We start from the raw sequence: 15,525 nt of genomic DNA, 5'->3' as shown, positions 1-15,525 counted from the left end.
TATCTTCAATGCATAGGTATTCTGCTCCTTACCCATTAGATGTCTCCTTGAAAGGTTGTCTCTAAAGTAAAAAGCAGTGATTAATCTACTTGGAATAATTTAGTTACTGCTGCACAGCCATGAAACTGAGTGGCTTCAAATGGCAACCACTTATTATTGTCACTCATCTGTGGGCTGGGTTGAGCTGGGGTGACTCTGCTCCATGTGACTTTCATTCTCTTCTTGGGGCCAAGAGGTTAGTCTGAGAGTGCCTTTCTCACAATGATGGCTGAATACAAGGTGAGTGAAAAGACAAAGGGCCTGTAGGGCCCAGGCTCTACTTGATGCCCTGTGATTTCTGCCTCATTTTATTGGTCAAAGCCAAGACACACAGTTTTCAAAAAATCAAGGGTTGGGAAAGCCCCTGTTGCCCCTGATAACAAGTGGCAATTGGATGCAAGCAGGGGAGAAGAATCCAAGCCAAAATTCCAATTTCCCACAGCTACTAACGAATTATATAAATGGGATGTTTCCACAGAAAAATCCAGACCTCATCTAATAGCAAATATAAAAAGGAGCTGCTAATATATGTGTAAAATATACAGAAAAGTACAGAGAGTAATATAACAAATGCCCATGCATTTATGTCTAATACTTAACAAATTAATATTGTTTTTACACACTTGTTTCTAATCTTTTCTTTTAGAAATATTTTTCTTTCCCTCCTAAAGTTAGTTTATGCGTATTTTTGTATTTTTAAATACAATTATTTTGCATGTTTTACAACCTTATATAAATCGCAAAATACAGTATCTGTCATTCCAAAAATGCCTTTTTTATTCAATAGTATATTTGGAGATTAACTGTGTTACTACATAAAGCTGTCCTTCATTTATATTGCTATACTATACTTCACTATGTTTGACTATATCACAATTTACCCATCCTTTTCCCTACTGATGGATTTAAAATCACATATTTAAGGAAATAAATTTAATTTTATTAAAATATTAAAATTATTTGCAATTATTACATTGATGAACTGTAACTGAATTGATAACCCCCTAAATTTAAGGGATTAACAAAAGAATGTTATGAAGGGTTATATATTACTAATGATCAATTCTTTTCTGAAATATGTGCTACCTAGAAAATGAACGAAAGATGTACTATCAGATATTATTCAATTATTCACTTAGACCTTCTTCTACCAACCACAGCCTGAAAGATCATCAATCTGCATCTAGCCTTCTCTCTTTCTGTTAATATTTAGTCAGCTTTTCCTTTAAAATTGGCTGCTTTTGTAGTTCAGTGGATTTTACATTAAGTTCTAATTGTGAATCAAATAGCTATCAATAGCTAATAGAATCTGATTTGCTCCATTCTCATAATCTTTGTGTTCACACTAATTAAATGAGAGATGCAGAATTCTAAGGCTAAATAGCTAGAAAATATTAATTTAAACTTGATTATTTTTCAGAGAGTGTGGGGCAATTCTAATTATTGGAGGAAGAAAAATAACAAGGGGAACAAAAACCAAATGTCTTCCACAAGAATTCTCCTTTTGGCTGTTTTGATTTCTACTGGTAAGTCAAAAAAGTACCTTGGCTAATTTTTAAAAACTAATTTCAGGGATAGATTTAAAGGTCATTAATAGCACAATCACAACACAATCTTGTGCATTAGATTATTAAGAATGAGTAGGAGGAATATATGGGGGAGGCACCCCCATATACCACTTTTTGAAAAACCACCTTTCTCAGTGAATTCTAACTGAATGTTCTGGTTCTCTAATAAAGGAAATATTAAAGCGTAATGGAGGACTTCATGAAAAGTCTTTCAAACTTGGTTTAGGACTTAATTGGAACAAAATTAGAAAATAAAATTTTTGGTTTTGTGTAAGAAAATTTGCTGTTAAAGCAGTCCTTAAATATCTGATTTTGGGTATTTCTGATAAAGAGACTGATGTGGTTTAGGACAAGGGAATGCTCACATAATAGAGGGAGAGAAAAATAAATAAATTAATAATAGGTTAATACATGCCTCAATTACAAAGGATAAATACTGGTTTTCCAAAGTTTTGGCATTATGTCTTGATTAAAGTGTTGACTTGAAGCTTGGCTCCAATATACGAAGATCTTTTTGAAACACACTTTATTTGTGTAATTAAAGAATATACTTAACGCCATATTCTTTACCTTCTCCTCATAGCACATATATTTGTGAACAGTAAAATGTCTTTAAATAAAGTCAACAACCTAATTAGGTTCTTGGTTTTGTTTCAGTTTTTGTTTTGAAGATGAATGTGCTAGCTGCATTTCTCTGTGAATATTAACTTTTGAAACCCAGGAAATTTTATGCAATTCAACATTTACCAAATGCTTATTATATTAAGGAAACAATATGTGTTTAAAACAAGGATTGCACAAAGTACATGGACAGAGCCAGCCCCCTCTCCGCGATGTTTTGCTGCTTCATAATTTTTCATATAATTGTTTCTACTCCCTTCCTCCACTTTCTATCCCCGCACTACTCTACAGTAAATTGGTTTGCCATTTTCTTATTTCTAAGAATTTCTCTCTTGGTTCCACTGACTCCTGAGTTTGCAAATATGAGAGATATTTATTTAGTGTTAAACAAATTTTGCTAGTTCAGAGTTTGTTTCTCCTTTAATTCAAATATTTGCCTGGATTTGATGATTAGGACTAACAATAAAAAAGAATTTCCAAGTTAATTAAGCATTTCTAAAATTATTTGAGTTAGGCCTTGCTGTTTGATTATTTTGCGAAATCTAAACACAGTGGTCTTCAATGCTAAGTAATGTACAGAGAAAATTTAAAAAGCACAGTTTTATGCCACTTATTTGTGGATAATTTGCAACAAACTATAATGATGGAGGTCAATGCTTGCAAACAAACACATCGCAAGATTCTGAGGCCAGGAAAAAAGTCAATTTTACATCTGAATCAGGAGTTAGAGAAAGACCACTTCCTCAACTACAGAAAATTAGGGGGAAAAAAGTATAGTGGAAACAAAATATTAAGAGTCCACTGAGCTACCTATAAGATAAATGGAGGGTAGAATATTTGGGGTCAGAAAATATGCTTCTCGTGTCTCTCCTTTTTAGCATTGGCTGGGCCATGGGCTAAAATATGTGCTGGCAAATCTTCCAATGAAATCCGGATGTGTGATAGCCATGGCTGTGGACAGTACACTGCTCAAAGGTATGTAGGGTTCCACAAATAATGACTGAACTCTTTTGGTTCCTTTTTTTTTTCTTTTGGTGTCCCACTCCTTTGTTTCTTCACGTGCTCATACTATTGCCTTCTAACAGCATAAAAACTCAGATATATAACCGGCTATATTATTGTCTTTAGAGCAAGTTCCAAGTACTCTGCTTCAAGTATGGGCTCTGAATTGGATACAGCATGGAATAAGGAAGAAAGGGGAGCAAATGCAATGTTTTCCCCTTCAATGATTTATTTTTACACAATGATTTATCTCACCTGATTTTTCTGAGGTGAAAAATAAACATTAGTATCCCATTTTTTTAGATGAAGAATTTGAATTGAGATTTCAAAGAGTTAAGGCATGTGTCAGACAGAGTTGGCAGGTGGTGAAGGCTGAACTTGAATTCAGATTTCTGGATTCTCTTTCCAGAACATGGTGTTACTGATGCAGGCTCTGGAAAATGAACATCAGGGCGGCGGACTTGGCCCAGTGGTTAGGGCGTCCATCTACCACATGGGAGGTCCGCGGTTCAAACCCCGGGCCTCCTTGACCCGTGTGCAGCTGGCCCATGTGCAGTGCTGATGCGCGCAAGGAGTGCCCTACCATGCAGGGGTGTCCCTGTGTAGGGGAGCCCCACACGCAAGGGGTGCACCCCGTAAGGAGAGCCGCCCAGCATGACAGAAAGTGCAGCCTGCCCAGGAATGGCGCCGCACAGACGGAGAGATGACGCAGCAAAATGATGCAACAATAGCAATAAAAGAAAGATTCCCGTGCTGCTAACAACAGACGTGGACAAAGAAGACGCAGCAATTAGACACAGAGAACAGACAACCGGGGTTGAGGGTGGAGAAGGGGAGAGAAAGAAAGAAAGAAATCTTAAAAAAAAAAAAAAAATGAACATCAGGGACCTACTCTGGGTAAGGAAGAAAGCTTCTCAATCTCTTCGAGACCAGAGGACACACTTGTGAATTTTCAATAATACGTAGCACCACCTTGGAGATATCTCTTTCTCCTCAAATAGCCACTTGTCCAACTCTTATCATTGTTTTCCATCCATCCTAACTAGAGTGGAAATTGCACTTAGTACAGATATCACTTACAAAGCAACCGCGAATACCTGAAACAAGGCTAAGAGATAGAAAATGTAGAAAAATAGCCTCCAAATTGTCAAAATTGAGACTCAACTAGTCCATACCCTAAAGTTTATGCATTTGACTCATACAGTAACTTTTTGGATCTTCACCTGAAATCTGCTTAATATTGTTTTACCCATAATTCTAACAGTCATGGTGAATCTTATTTTTGGGTAGTAGACATTTAGAAGGCAGAAAAGACTGGGAAAAGCATGCATGAAAAGCAAGAGCTGGAGGATTGTTAAGAGAAAAACTCAAAAAAAAAAAAACCCTCCCAATTTGGAATTGTTTTGGTGCTCTCATACACTTTAATAAACCCAGGAGGTATCGCTCACAATATTAAAATACCATATATAGTAAATGATGTTTATAATGACTTTTCTGGATCACTGGGAAAAAAGAAAAACTAGGATTACACGTGATATGGTTACCATAAAAAAAGAGAACTCTTTTCAGAGACATCTTGAAAGGGTCAAGATTCAAATAAAATTTACTTACATGGATTGCCTTGTTTCCTCAAAATGCCAAATAACAACAAATAGTTTAAGGCTTACTATGTCCAAGTACTATTCTAAATGCTTGTCTTTACAACTTGGTTATTAAAACCTGCAGGGAGGAAAGTTAAAATTGGGCTACACTGAGTTGAGTGAGAAAACCCGGGACATCCCAAGATGTCCTGGCAGTTTCATGTTTTGATACCCTAACCCGAGAATAGTGTTTTAACACCATGTTCCTGGGTAATAAATTTTCCCAGGGCAAATCCTCAGTCTGTTCATTCTTATTTACATCCTAGAAATCACAGGCCTCATGAGGGTGTGGACGTCTTGTGCTCTGACGGATCTACTGTGTATGCACCTTTTACTGGAATGATTGTGGGCCAGGAGAAACCTTATAAAAACAAAAATGCTATCAATAATGGTGTTCGGATATCTGGAAGAGGTAAGAAAGATAGGGAAAATACCAGGGACACTTACTGGAGATGTTGATATTTATTTAATACAGGCTCCATAATACTACTTTCTAAATGATAAAATCTCAAACTAGAATAGCTGATGTGTTTCAAAGATGTTCTACCACTTTCCCTGAAATCATCTGCTTTATGCATACACTCCACCAAATTCTATAGCTGATCGAAGGTTCCTGTGGTCCATGTAGTTTTACTTAACAATGTATAAATGAAATCACTTTCAGCAATATTAACCGTAACAGATAGATAATTTCATTTATTTACCAAACACCAGCTTGAAAATGCTGGCATTTCTGCAAAAATTAATGTGAAATATTATCAAAGGCCTTTTGTTTTAGATAAATCTTGGCCTGCTGGTACTAAAAGTACTGGGTTTATTGTTTGCTTGTTTAGTTCTATTGAGGTATAAAAGACACAGAAAATGAACAAAGTGAAGTAAGTGTACAACTTAATGAACTTTCACAAAGTGAATAAACCTGTATAACCAGCACATCAAGAAAAAGAACATACCAGAATTTCAGAGACTCCTTGTGCCATCTTTTAGCCATCATTTCCAGCAAAGGAACTGGTGACACTATAAATTTGTTTTCCCTTTTTGAAAGTGATATAAATAGAATTAAACAGCATGCACTCTTTTTTGTGGGGCTTCTTTAACTCCACATCATGTTGGTAAGATCCATCCATGTTTTTGCATGTAATTTTAGTTTGTTCATTCTTACTGATGCATAGTATTCCATTATATGCCTATACCTTTATTTATTTAGCCATTCTCTCTAAATGGACATCTGGGTTATTTCCAGTTTTAGGCAGTCAAGAAAAATGCTGCTATGAACTTTTTTTCATGTTTTATATTTTATAATGAATACACACACACACAAGCATATTCCTGTTGGGAGTGGATCCAGAGGATACCCCTCTCACTAAGGCTGTGAGAAACACGTTGTGAGGGAGCCCACATCCTTGAAGAGCTATATGGTGGCTATTCTCTGTGGCCTGCAATGAAAAGAGAAACTGCTGTCACTTAACTGGATTCTCTGAAGTGGTGGCATTTAATAGTCAAGGCCAAGGTTGGCATGGTTAATAAATAGGCAGCAGAACTAAAGCAGTAATCATATTAGATTGAATCCCAGACAATTTATGGCTTGACTAGTTGGTATGATGCCCCTAGAAGTGAAATAGATGGTCAGTCTATTAAAGTCTTACTTGAGTTGTATAAATGGAAAGCCTTAAGTGTTGAACAGAATTTTGAACTTCAGTCATCACAATAATGGGTCATGGCCTCACAACGTATCCCAGACTTGGGCCAATTCACAGGCAGAGAGCTCCGTGAATGAAAGGGAAGCTTGAGACTCTTTAAGAAAGATCCCTGCTACATGGTTGAACCTTCACACTGCTAATAATACTCCTAGTCATTTCCAAAGTGACCTGCAGCTATTTAGGAAGGTGACTGTATACCAAGGAAGGAGAAATAATGACTTTTCAGGGATTACTGGACACTGGCTCAACACTAACACTACTTCCTGGAGAACCTTAAAGCCTCCATGGCCCCCTAGTCAGACTAGGGCTTGTGGTGGTCAGGTGTTCAGTGCAGGTTTCACTCAGGTCAGTCTTTCAGTGGACATAGTGCTCCAGAATGCATAGCTGGACTCAACATTTTCAGCAATTAGCACAATGCTGTGGGAGTAGAACTGCTGGATCACAAGGTATATATATATTCAGCTTTAACAGATACAGTCACACAGTTTTTGAAAGAAGTTGTACCAACTACACTCCTACCGGCAGTGTGTAAAAGTTCCAGTTGCTCTATGTACACTACTTGGTGTTGTCTATTTACCTTTTTCATTTTAGCCGTTCTGATGAGTGTTTAGTGGTATCTCATTGTGGTTGTAGTCTGCATTTCCCTGGTGCAGATGAACACAGTTAATGAAGCTGAACACCTTTTCATATTTATTGATAACATGGATATCTTTTATAAAGTACATGTTCCAGTATTTTGCCCTTTTCCCTACTGAATTGTCTTTTTCGTATTTCGTATTGATATTTGGGAGCTCTTTATATATTCTGGATATGAGTCCTTTGTCAGATGTATTTTTTGCAACTATCTTTTCCCACTTTGTGGGCTGCCTTTTTTTTACCTTCTTAAAGTTATTTTCTTTTTTTAAGATTTTTAAAAATTTATTTCTCTCTTCTTCCCTGCCCGCCTCCCCCGCCAAGTTGTCTGTTCTCTGTGTCCATTTGTTGTGTGTTCTTCTGTGTCCACTTGTGTCAGTGGCACCGGGAATTTGTGTCTCTTTTTTTTTTTTCCAAAGATTTATTTATTTCTCTCCCCTTCCCCCCTACCCCAGTTGTCTGTTCTCTGTGTCTATTTGCTGTGTCTTCTTTGTCCGCTTCTGTTGTTGTCAGTGGCACGGGCATCTGTGTCTCTTTTTGTTGTGTCATCTTGCTGTGTCAGCTCTCCGTGTGTGTGGCGCCATTCCTGGGCAGGCTGCACTTTCTTTCGCGCTGGGCAGCTCTCCTTATGGGGCGCACTCCTTGTGCGTGGGGCTCCCCTACATGGGGGACAACCCTGTGTGGCATGGCACTCCTTGCGTGCATCAGCACTGCACATGGGCCAGCTCCACACGGGTCAAGGAGGCTGGGGGTTTGAACCGCGGACCTCCCATGTGGTAGGTGAACACCCTATCCACTGGGCCAAATCTGCTGCCCTGTGTCTCTTTTTGTTGCATCATCTTGCTGCATCAGCCCTCTGTGTGTGTGGCGCCACCCTGGGCAGGCTGCACTTTTTACACACGGGGTGGCTCTCCTTATGGACGCACTCCTTGTGTGGGGGGCTCCTCTACGCAGGGGACACCCTGCGTGGCAGGGCACTCCTTGCACGCATCAGCACTGTGCATGGGCCAGCTTACCACATGGGTCAGGAGGCCCAGGGTTTGAACCATGGACCTCCCATGTGGTAGATGGATGCTCTATCCTTTGGGCCAAATCCGCTTCAGCTTTAAAATACATACTGATATCTGGTAGTGTAAGTCCATAGTTTGTTTTTTCAGTTTACCGTGGTAATTCTTGGCCCTTTGCATTTCCAAAGAAATTATGGGATTAGCTTGTCAGTTTCTACCAAAAATCCTGCTGGGACTTTGGGATTGTACTGAATATATAATATCCAATTGAGAAGAACGGGTACCTTTAGCCAGTTCTTCAATCACTGAACATATTATATCCTCCATTTATTTAGGTTTTCTTTCATTATTATATTAGTATTATAGTTGTATTAGTTTTCAGCTGTTGAGGTCTCACATATCTTTTGTATAGTATATATTCATAAGGCTACCTTATTGATTTTATTGTTTATATCTTCTAATAGCAGCACCATCCAATAGAAATATAATGCAAGCCAAAGATGTAATTTTAAATTTTTTAGTATCCACATTAAAAATGAAAAAATAAGTAAATTAATTTTAATAATATATTTTAATCAAGTATCTCCCAAATATTATTTCAACATGAAATTAATATAAAATTGACAAGTTTTTTTGTCCTGTGTCTTCAACACCATAAATACTTTATACTTAAAGAACATCTCAAGCCAGATTAGCTACATTTCAAGTGCTCAACAGCTACACATAGCTAATGGCTACTGAAGTAGCAAGCATCATTCTATAGCCTTAACTATAGGAATAACTTAAAACTAAGTTTGCACCGAGAGTAGAGTGTGAAAGTCTCCTTTTACTAGTGGACTTCTATCTATTAATATTTCTCCTTGCATCTCCTGTAGTTTCTGCATATAGAAGGTTTCTGTGTTATTTGGTACATCAGTATATCACAATTGATACTATTATATCTTAATTGTGAACTGTGGCTTTTAGCATTATGAATTGTCTTCCTTTGAATTGTTTCAATGTCTTTTGGCCTGAATTCCACTTTTCTGTAATAGGATCATAACCCTTGCTTTCTTATTGCTTCCATTTGCTTGATAAATCTTTGTCCAGTCCTTTATTTTCAGCTTTTTTAATCACTACAGTTTACTGTGTACTGCATAGAATTGGGTTTTGCTTGTCAAGTCAAAAATCTTTTTAATAGGCAAGTTAAGCCCATTCATATTTATGGATATGAATGATATATTTGGTTCCAACTCTGTCACATTATGTGCCAATTATTATATTATATAAATTGTGTTTCTTCTCTACCTGGTATCTTCATTTAAAAATATATTTTTGGTATTTAAAAAGGTTTGTATTTTTGTTCCAGTTATTTCCTTTTTTTGTCTTTAACAGTTTAATAGTTGAATAAGTTTTAGAGTTGATCATTCTAGGTCAACTCTCCACATTGCTTAGTATTTTCCAACTATTTTCCAATGAATTTATTAAATTTGCATTTGAATCTATTCTTCCTTGAGCATCTTGTAATTTAGTCATTTCTGATATGATTTTGTCATTTTTTTCTCCTTTCCTGAGATGAAGAATCAACTTTCCTTTCTGTTTGTTGTTCATTTATTTCTTAGTTTTTAATTTTTTTACTCAAGTCTATTAAAACCCAGATAATGAATAATTAAACTTCTTCTTTTCTTTTAGGATTTTGTATCAAAATGTTCTACATTAAGCCAATTAAATATAAAGGTTCTATCAAGAAGGGAGAAAAACTGGGAACTCTATTGCCGTTGCAGAAAGTTTATCCTGGCATACAATCCCATGTACATATTGAAAACTGTGACAAGAGTGATCCTACTGCATACCTGTAAATGGAAAACAAATAATCAGAACTTCTAAACAGAAAGTAATCTTAAATCCCTGGATGCATGGCCTGCTTTTCAAAAAATCTGTGTTCAAATAAAAATGATCCATGCAAGAAAGAAAACAGCATTTGATTTCAACTCATTGTCATTTTGCAGTTTAGGTGTGAACTAATTTCTCAGGGCTCTTTAATTTTTCTGTCATCTATGGGCTCTGAGTTTACCTATCCCCCAATTTCTCAGTCCTGAAGACATAAGATAAAAAATGAATTCAAGCTGGTCCAGACTGCATTTTGACACCTCTAAAACCAGCTACCTTTCTGCTCTAAAGTAAGATAAAGCCTGAAGCTCCATCTATGCTGTAAGAATAAAGAGCATTCTACAGTGCTAGATACATTGTATGTACTTAATAAATACTAGCTGAATAAATTGGTGACTTTTATTTTTTAGTTAAGGTACTGAAGACTCTTGGTAAAATCCTTAGAGGTTTAACAAATTGGTTGGAGGGTTAGCTGCTTATACAGAGAAGACAGGACTTACCAGTCTTCCTATCCACACTCTAATATACTCTGTAAGAATGGTAGGTTTTCTAGGTAATGATTAATGGCAGTCCAAGGAAATATATAATATTCTGTGTTTCAGTGAGATTGCATTACAGGATGTACTAGGAAAAGGGTCTATCCTTATCTGAAGTATCTTGGGGAACTGGATCAGCCTGCCTCATCTAGCCATATGAATATTACAGCTACTTATTTTTACACATAATTGTATTATTCTGTCCTGGCTATATTGACAACAGATCTTAAAGGGAAATAAGAGCATAAAAATGTTCAAAGGACCAGAAATAATTATGGCTCCCTAGGTTTTTAAGTCAGTCAGTAAGAAATAAGTTGGAAACTTTCTTATGACTTTTGCTTAAATACTTTTGGAATGTAGATGACTCCAGCAGAATGATTATTTACAAGTATAGATATGTTAAAAGTAATTAATTGAAATTTATTATTGGAGAAGTACTGCATTTGTATACCAGGGTGTATGTGTAAGAATGTTTATGATATCATCATCTGTCATGCAAAACCTAGAACCCAAATGCTCATCAACAGTGAAATGGATAAATTGTGGTATAGTTATAGAATGGAATATTATACAGCAGTTATAATAAATAAATCTTAGCTAAACATAACAAATAGATGAATCACAGCAATATAATTTTGAGTGAAAATAAATCCCAAAGATCACATATAGCGGATTACTCTTTTTTATGAAGTCAAAACAATACCTAAACAAAATTTTTAGGAATACATATTTATGTGATAAAACTACAGAGAAAAGAAAGCAAGAAAATAATGAATGCAAGTTATCCAGGGACTGATATGGAACAACCACACAGAGAGATTTAAGTTACTATTAATGTCATAGTTTTTCACTTGGGAGGTGATTTCACGGGTATTTATTATCACAAATAATATGTTATGGAGACAGCAGAACTTGTATATGAGTGGCCAGAAAGAAGGGAGAATTAACGATGACTCTCATATAGTTTAAAGGGTATGTTACACTTTAGCAGTACTTATGTCCAGTTAGATACTATTCTATACTGTGTCATAATGTCTCATATTGGAGTAACAAATTAAGAATTTATTTTATGGTTAAAGAAAACTATGACTATCACAATTCTGGTTTGATATCTTTTCATCTTCTTGGTGCCAAGCAACTTTAGGTTGCTTCCAGGAATTAAATTTGATTTCAAAGAACAAAGTTGTACTCTCAATGAGGATACAAAAAAGGAATAGTATAAGTTCTTAAAGGCTATTTAAGAAGCAGAGCTCTAAAATGTTTGAACAATGAAATATATGCCTAGCTTTCCAAATAACCTTCTAAAGTGATTATTTAGGAGGCAAAAACATTTAGATATGGTTATTGTTTAAAAAACCAGGCTCATTATCTGGAATGGAGAACTTCTTTAAGGTAGAGCTAGATGGCTGCCTTCTACCTAAAATTTTACAGGCATGGCTGTTGACGAGAAATGCAGTTTGGACTAAAGAACTACTTTCGTAGGAAGAACTGGAAAAGAGTGCCCTCTGGTGCATTAAATTGAGGTGTTTATTCCCCCCTTATCTTTGAGGTTTGGGTGTCAGAAAGTTTAGCTTTAAGTATTGTAACAGCACAGTAAAGTATACTGAGTAATTGTTTTTCCTTAATAAAAGTGATATCTATACTTTAAAAATTATGACATCAAATATTCTATCAGGTTTGATAACTCTTAATAATATGAACAAAATCAATTTTTATTGTGAAAATGTGATGAATTATCTGCATGAAATTAATTGAATGGAATAACAAGATAAGTGGCCAGGCTTAGAGAGAGAAGAGTTCTTACATCCTTGTGACAACATGTACCATATTTAATGGCATATTAACACCCCCCCAATACATATATACTTAAAAATCTGCCTACCTCCTGACTCATCTTTCCAAAATATTTATTTAGTACCATACAAATGAGACCAGCAAAGCCCCTAATGTAGGAACAAAAAGAATTTGAGAATCTTATTTTTGTGTTTCCTCAGTACAGTCTACAGAAGGACTGCCCTGCCACTTCTCCACTTGCTGTTTGCACACAAAATGATTCCGACTTTTTCAGAATCCACTAATAAACACAAAGAAGCATTATTAACATGAACAAGTTTGCTTACACAACTAAAATATTTTTCAAAGCCTAAAGGTATACAGACTTCAAAAATAAATGGGGAGAGGGAATTGGCTGTGGCTCAAGTAGTTGGGCTCCCATCAACCATATGGGAGGCCCTCAGTTCGCGTCCCGGGGCATCCTTGTGAAGGCAGGCTTGCCTGCACCCTGTGGAGTGCCGCCTGGCCTGCAAGCGCCACGGAGAGCCAACTCAGCAAGGTGACGCAACAAAAAAAGGGAGACAAGCAAAAACACAGTAGAGCGCCCAACGAATGGACACAGAGAGCAGACAGCAAGCAAGCCACAAGGGGGGCGTATAAAAATAATAAAAAATACAGACAGAAGAATGCACAGCAAATGTACACAGAGAGCAGACAGCAAGCAAAAAAAAAAAAAGCTGCAAGGAGGGGATTAAAAAATTACTAATGATTTCTCAAAAAAATAACTGGGGAGGGAAGCGGATGTGGCTCAACTGATAGAGCATCCGCCTACCATATGGAGGGTCCACGGTTTGATATGCAGGGCCTCCTGACCTGTGTGGTGAGCTGGCCCATGCACAGTGCTGCCACAAGCAAGGAGTGCCATGCCATGCAGGGGCGCCCCTGCATAGGGGTGCCCCACGTGCAAGGAGTGTGCCCTGCAAGGAGAGCCACCCCATGTAAAAAAAGCACAGCCCACCCAAGAGTGGCACCACACACATGGAGAGCCGATGCAGCAAGACGATGTAACAAAAAAGAGATGCAGTTTCCTGGTGCCACCTGATAATGCAAGCGTATGCAGAAGAACACACAGTGAATGGACACAGAGAGCAGGTAATGGGGGGGGGGGCGGTGGAATGGGAGAGAAATAAACAAACCTTTAAATAAATAAATGGGGACATTTTCATTAGGTGAAGCATTAAAAATATTCTGTATTTTGTTTCTTAAAAATGTTTTGCTCTTCAAATTATCGACCCAGTAAATGAAATCAACTAGGGTAATTTAATTAATTAATGTTACTGTGAGTTTTGTTCTAAGATTCATTAAAGTGCTTAGTTCACTAGGTTCAAATACTGGCCATACTATAAACAGCACCGTTTACAGTAGAAACTTCTTACTCATTCTCTATGCCAGGTGGCTAAGAGGAGAAACTCCTCCTTGACCTCCCTTTTCTAGTTCCTTTCTGCTTTGCTTCATTATCCTGTAGTGCAAATGCCACTGGCATTCTATCACCTTATTATTCAGATGTATGTATCCCAACCCCCATGCTCCAGTACATCGTGATAAAATAATACCAGGTGAAACTGGAGGGTTATCTCTTCAGTAGTTAACATTACTCTGATCCCCCACCAGCCTGAACCTTTCATGAGTTATACCATTCTTTTATGTTTTTCCCTTATCCTAATCAGATTTCAAGCTTCCTATTATATATTGTTTCTGCACCTCCTAAAATCTTAAGGTATAAATTATATGATCTGCAATAGTAATAGTGCGGTCTTTAAGAAATTGGCTTTTTTTTTTTAACTGGTAATATCAGCTCCACCAGCATTGAGTGCATACTAATGTATCCCACACTGTTCTAAAAGTGATGAACAGAATGTGAATGAAATGAAATCCCTGCTCTTACAGAGCTCATATTGATAAAGAGTGTGGTGCAGTGGTGAGAACGTATGCACAAATACAGTCGCTGAGAAACATAAAATGTGCTACTTTTTAAAACCACCACTTACAAATCACAATGTATTCTAAATTCCTAATAGTAAGATTGAAAAATCTCCCTAATTAAAAATATTCAAAACTGGAAAATAATGAACATATTTCTATTTCCATTCTTTTTCATTTGATTTCTTAGAAAGAAATTTAAGGTACTGGAGGGAGGATGAGGGGAACAAGCATGAAAAAGAAAGTACCTAAATAAAATTTACTGAGTACCTACTTTGTGCTAAACATGATACCAGATGCTAGGGTGGTTAACAGTGAGCAAAAACCAACAGTGCTCTGCACTGATGGAATTTACAGTGCAATGGAATAAGCAGGCAATAATCATACAAATAAATGGCTAATTACACTAGTGGTAAGTGCCACAAAGGACTGTGTGGCCCTAGTCCTCTTGTAATAGCTGGTGGATGAGGAAGGTAAATCTCTGCTCTAAGAAGCAGACAACTGAACATGCACATTCACAGAGGAAGGAAACCATCAAGAAGTGGAGGGCAGATTATGCTGCACAAAAAGATGGATGTATATGTCTAAATAAGAATTACTCTGTGCCCTCACAGATGAATGAGGTCGTGCTGGGAATTCCCTCTGCAGGGATCTGGTATGACTGACATGTAGGTTCTATAAATGCACACTTGTCTCATCTTTTTGTACAGTCTATTAAAGTATTAATACAGTTTTAATAAATAAATATATTTAGGTTGCAGAATTGACTCCATTTTTATATAATTAAAAAACAAACTCTGAATCTGAAGAAAATAAATAAAAGGCTGTGTACTTGGTTGAAAAAAAAAAGTTTTGACAATATGTGCAATGGAGACTTGACCAATGAGCAGGGTGACAGGTTATGGAAGGCTAGTAACATGGAAGTAACGTCTTGAGGAAAGATCTGAGGAAGCAAAGAGAATACTTTAAGTAGAAAGAAAAACAGGTGCAAAGGTTCTGTGACTAGAGGGTGTTCCTAGAGAGCAGGAGCAGAAGGGTTAGGGTTACCTGGTGGTAAATGAGGTCAAAGAGGCAGGGCGAAACCAAATCTTGTAAGGCCTTATAGGTCACTTTCTTTCTTTTTTTTAAAGATTTTATTTATTTCTTCCCTGCATCCATTC

General features: G+C 36.9%; 1 protein-coding gene across 1 annotated transcript; it reads left to right on the top strand.

Annotated features, from left to right (window-relative positions):
• Nucleotides 1–1,290: 1,290 nt before the first annotated feature.
• LECT2 (leukocyte cell derived chemotaxin 2) lies at nt 1,291–10,465 on the top strand. Its single transcript, XM_004475878.3, has 4 exons — nt 1,291–1,565; nt 3,107–3,203; nt 5,137–5,282; nt 9,879–10,465. The coding sequence occupies exons 1-4, from the start codon at nt 1,520–1,522 to the stop codon at nt 10,043–10,045; spliced, it is 456 nt and encodes a 151-aa protein (XP_004475935.1). The 5' UTR covers nt 1,291–1,519; the 3' UTR covers nt 10,046–10,465.
• Nucleotides 10,466–15,525: the final 5,060 nt, after the last annotated feature.

This window comes from Dasypus novemcinctus, chromosome 2 (assembly GCF_030445035.2).
Source record: "Dasypus novemcinctus isolate mDasNov1 chromosome 2, mDasNov1.1.hap2, whole genome shotgun sequence".
NCBI classification, from domain to species: Eukaryota; Metazoa; Chordata; class Mammalia; order Cingulata; family Dasypodidae; genus Dasypus; species Dasypus novemcinctus.
The sequence above is the reverse complement of the archived record's forward strand: the minus strand, read 5'-3'. Positions and strand labels throughout refer to the sequence as shown.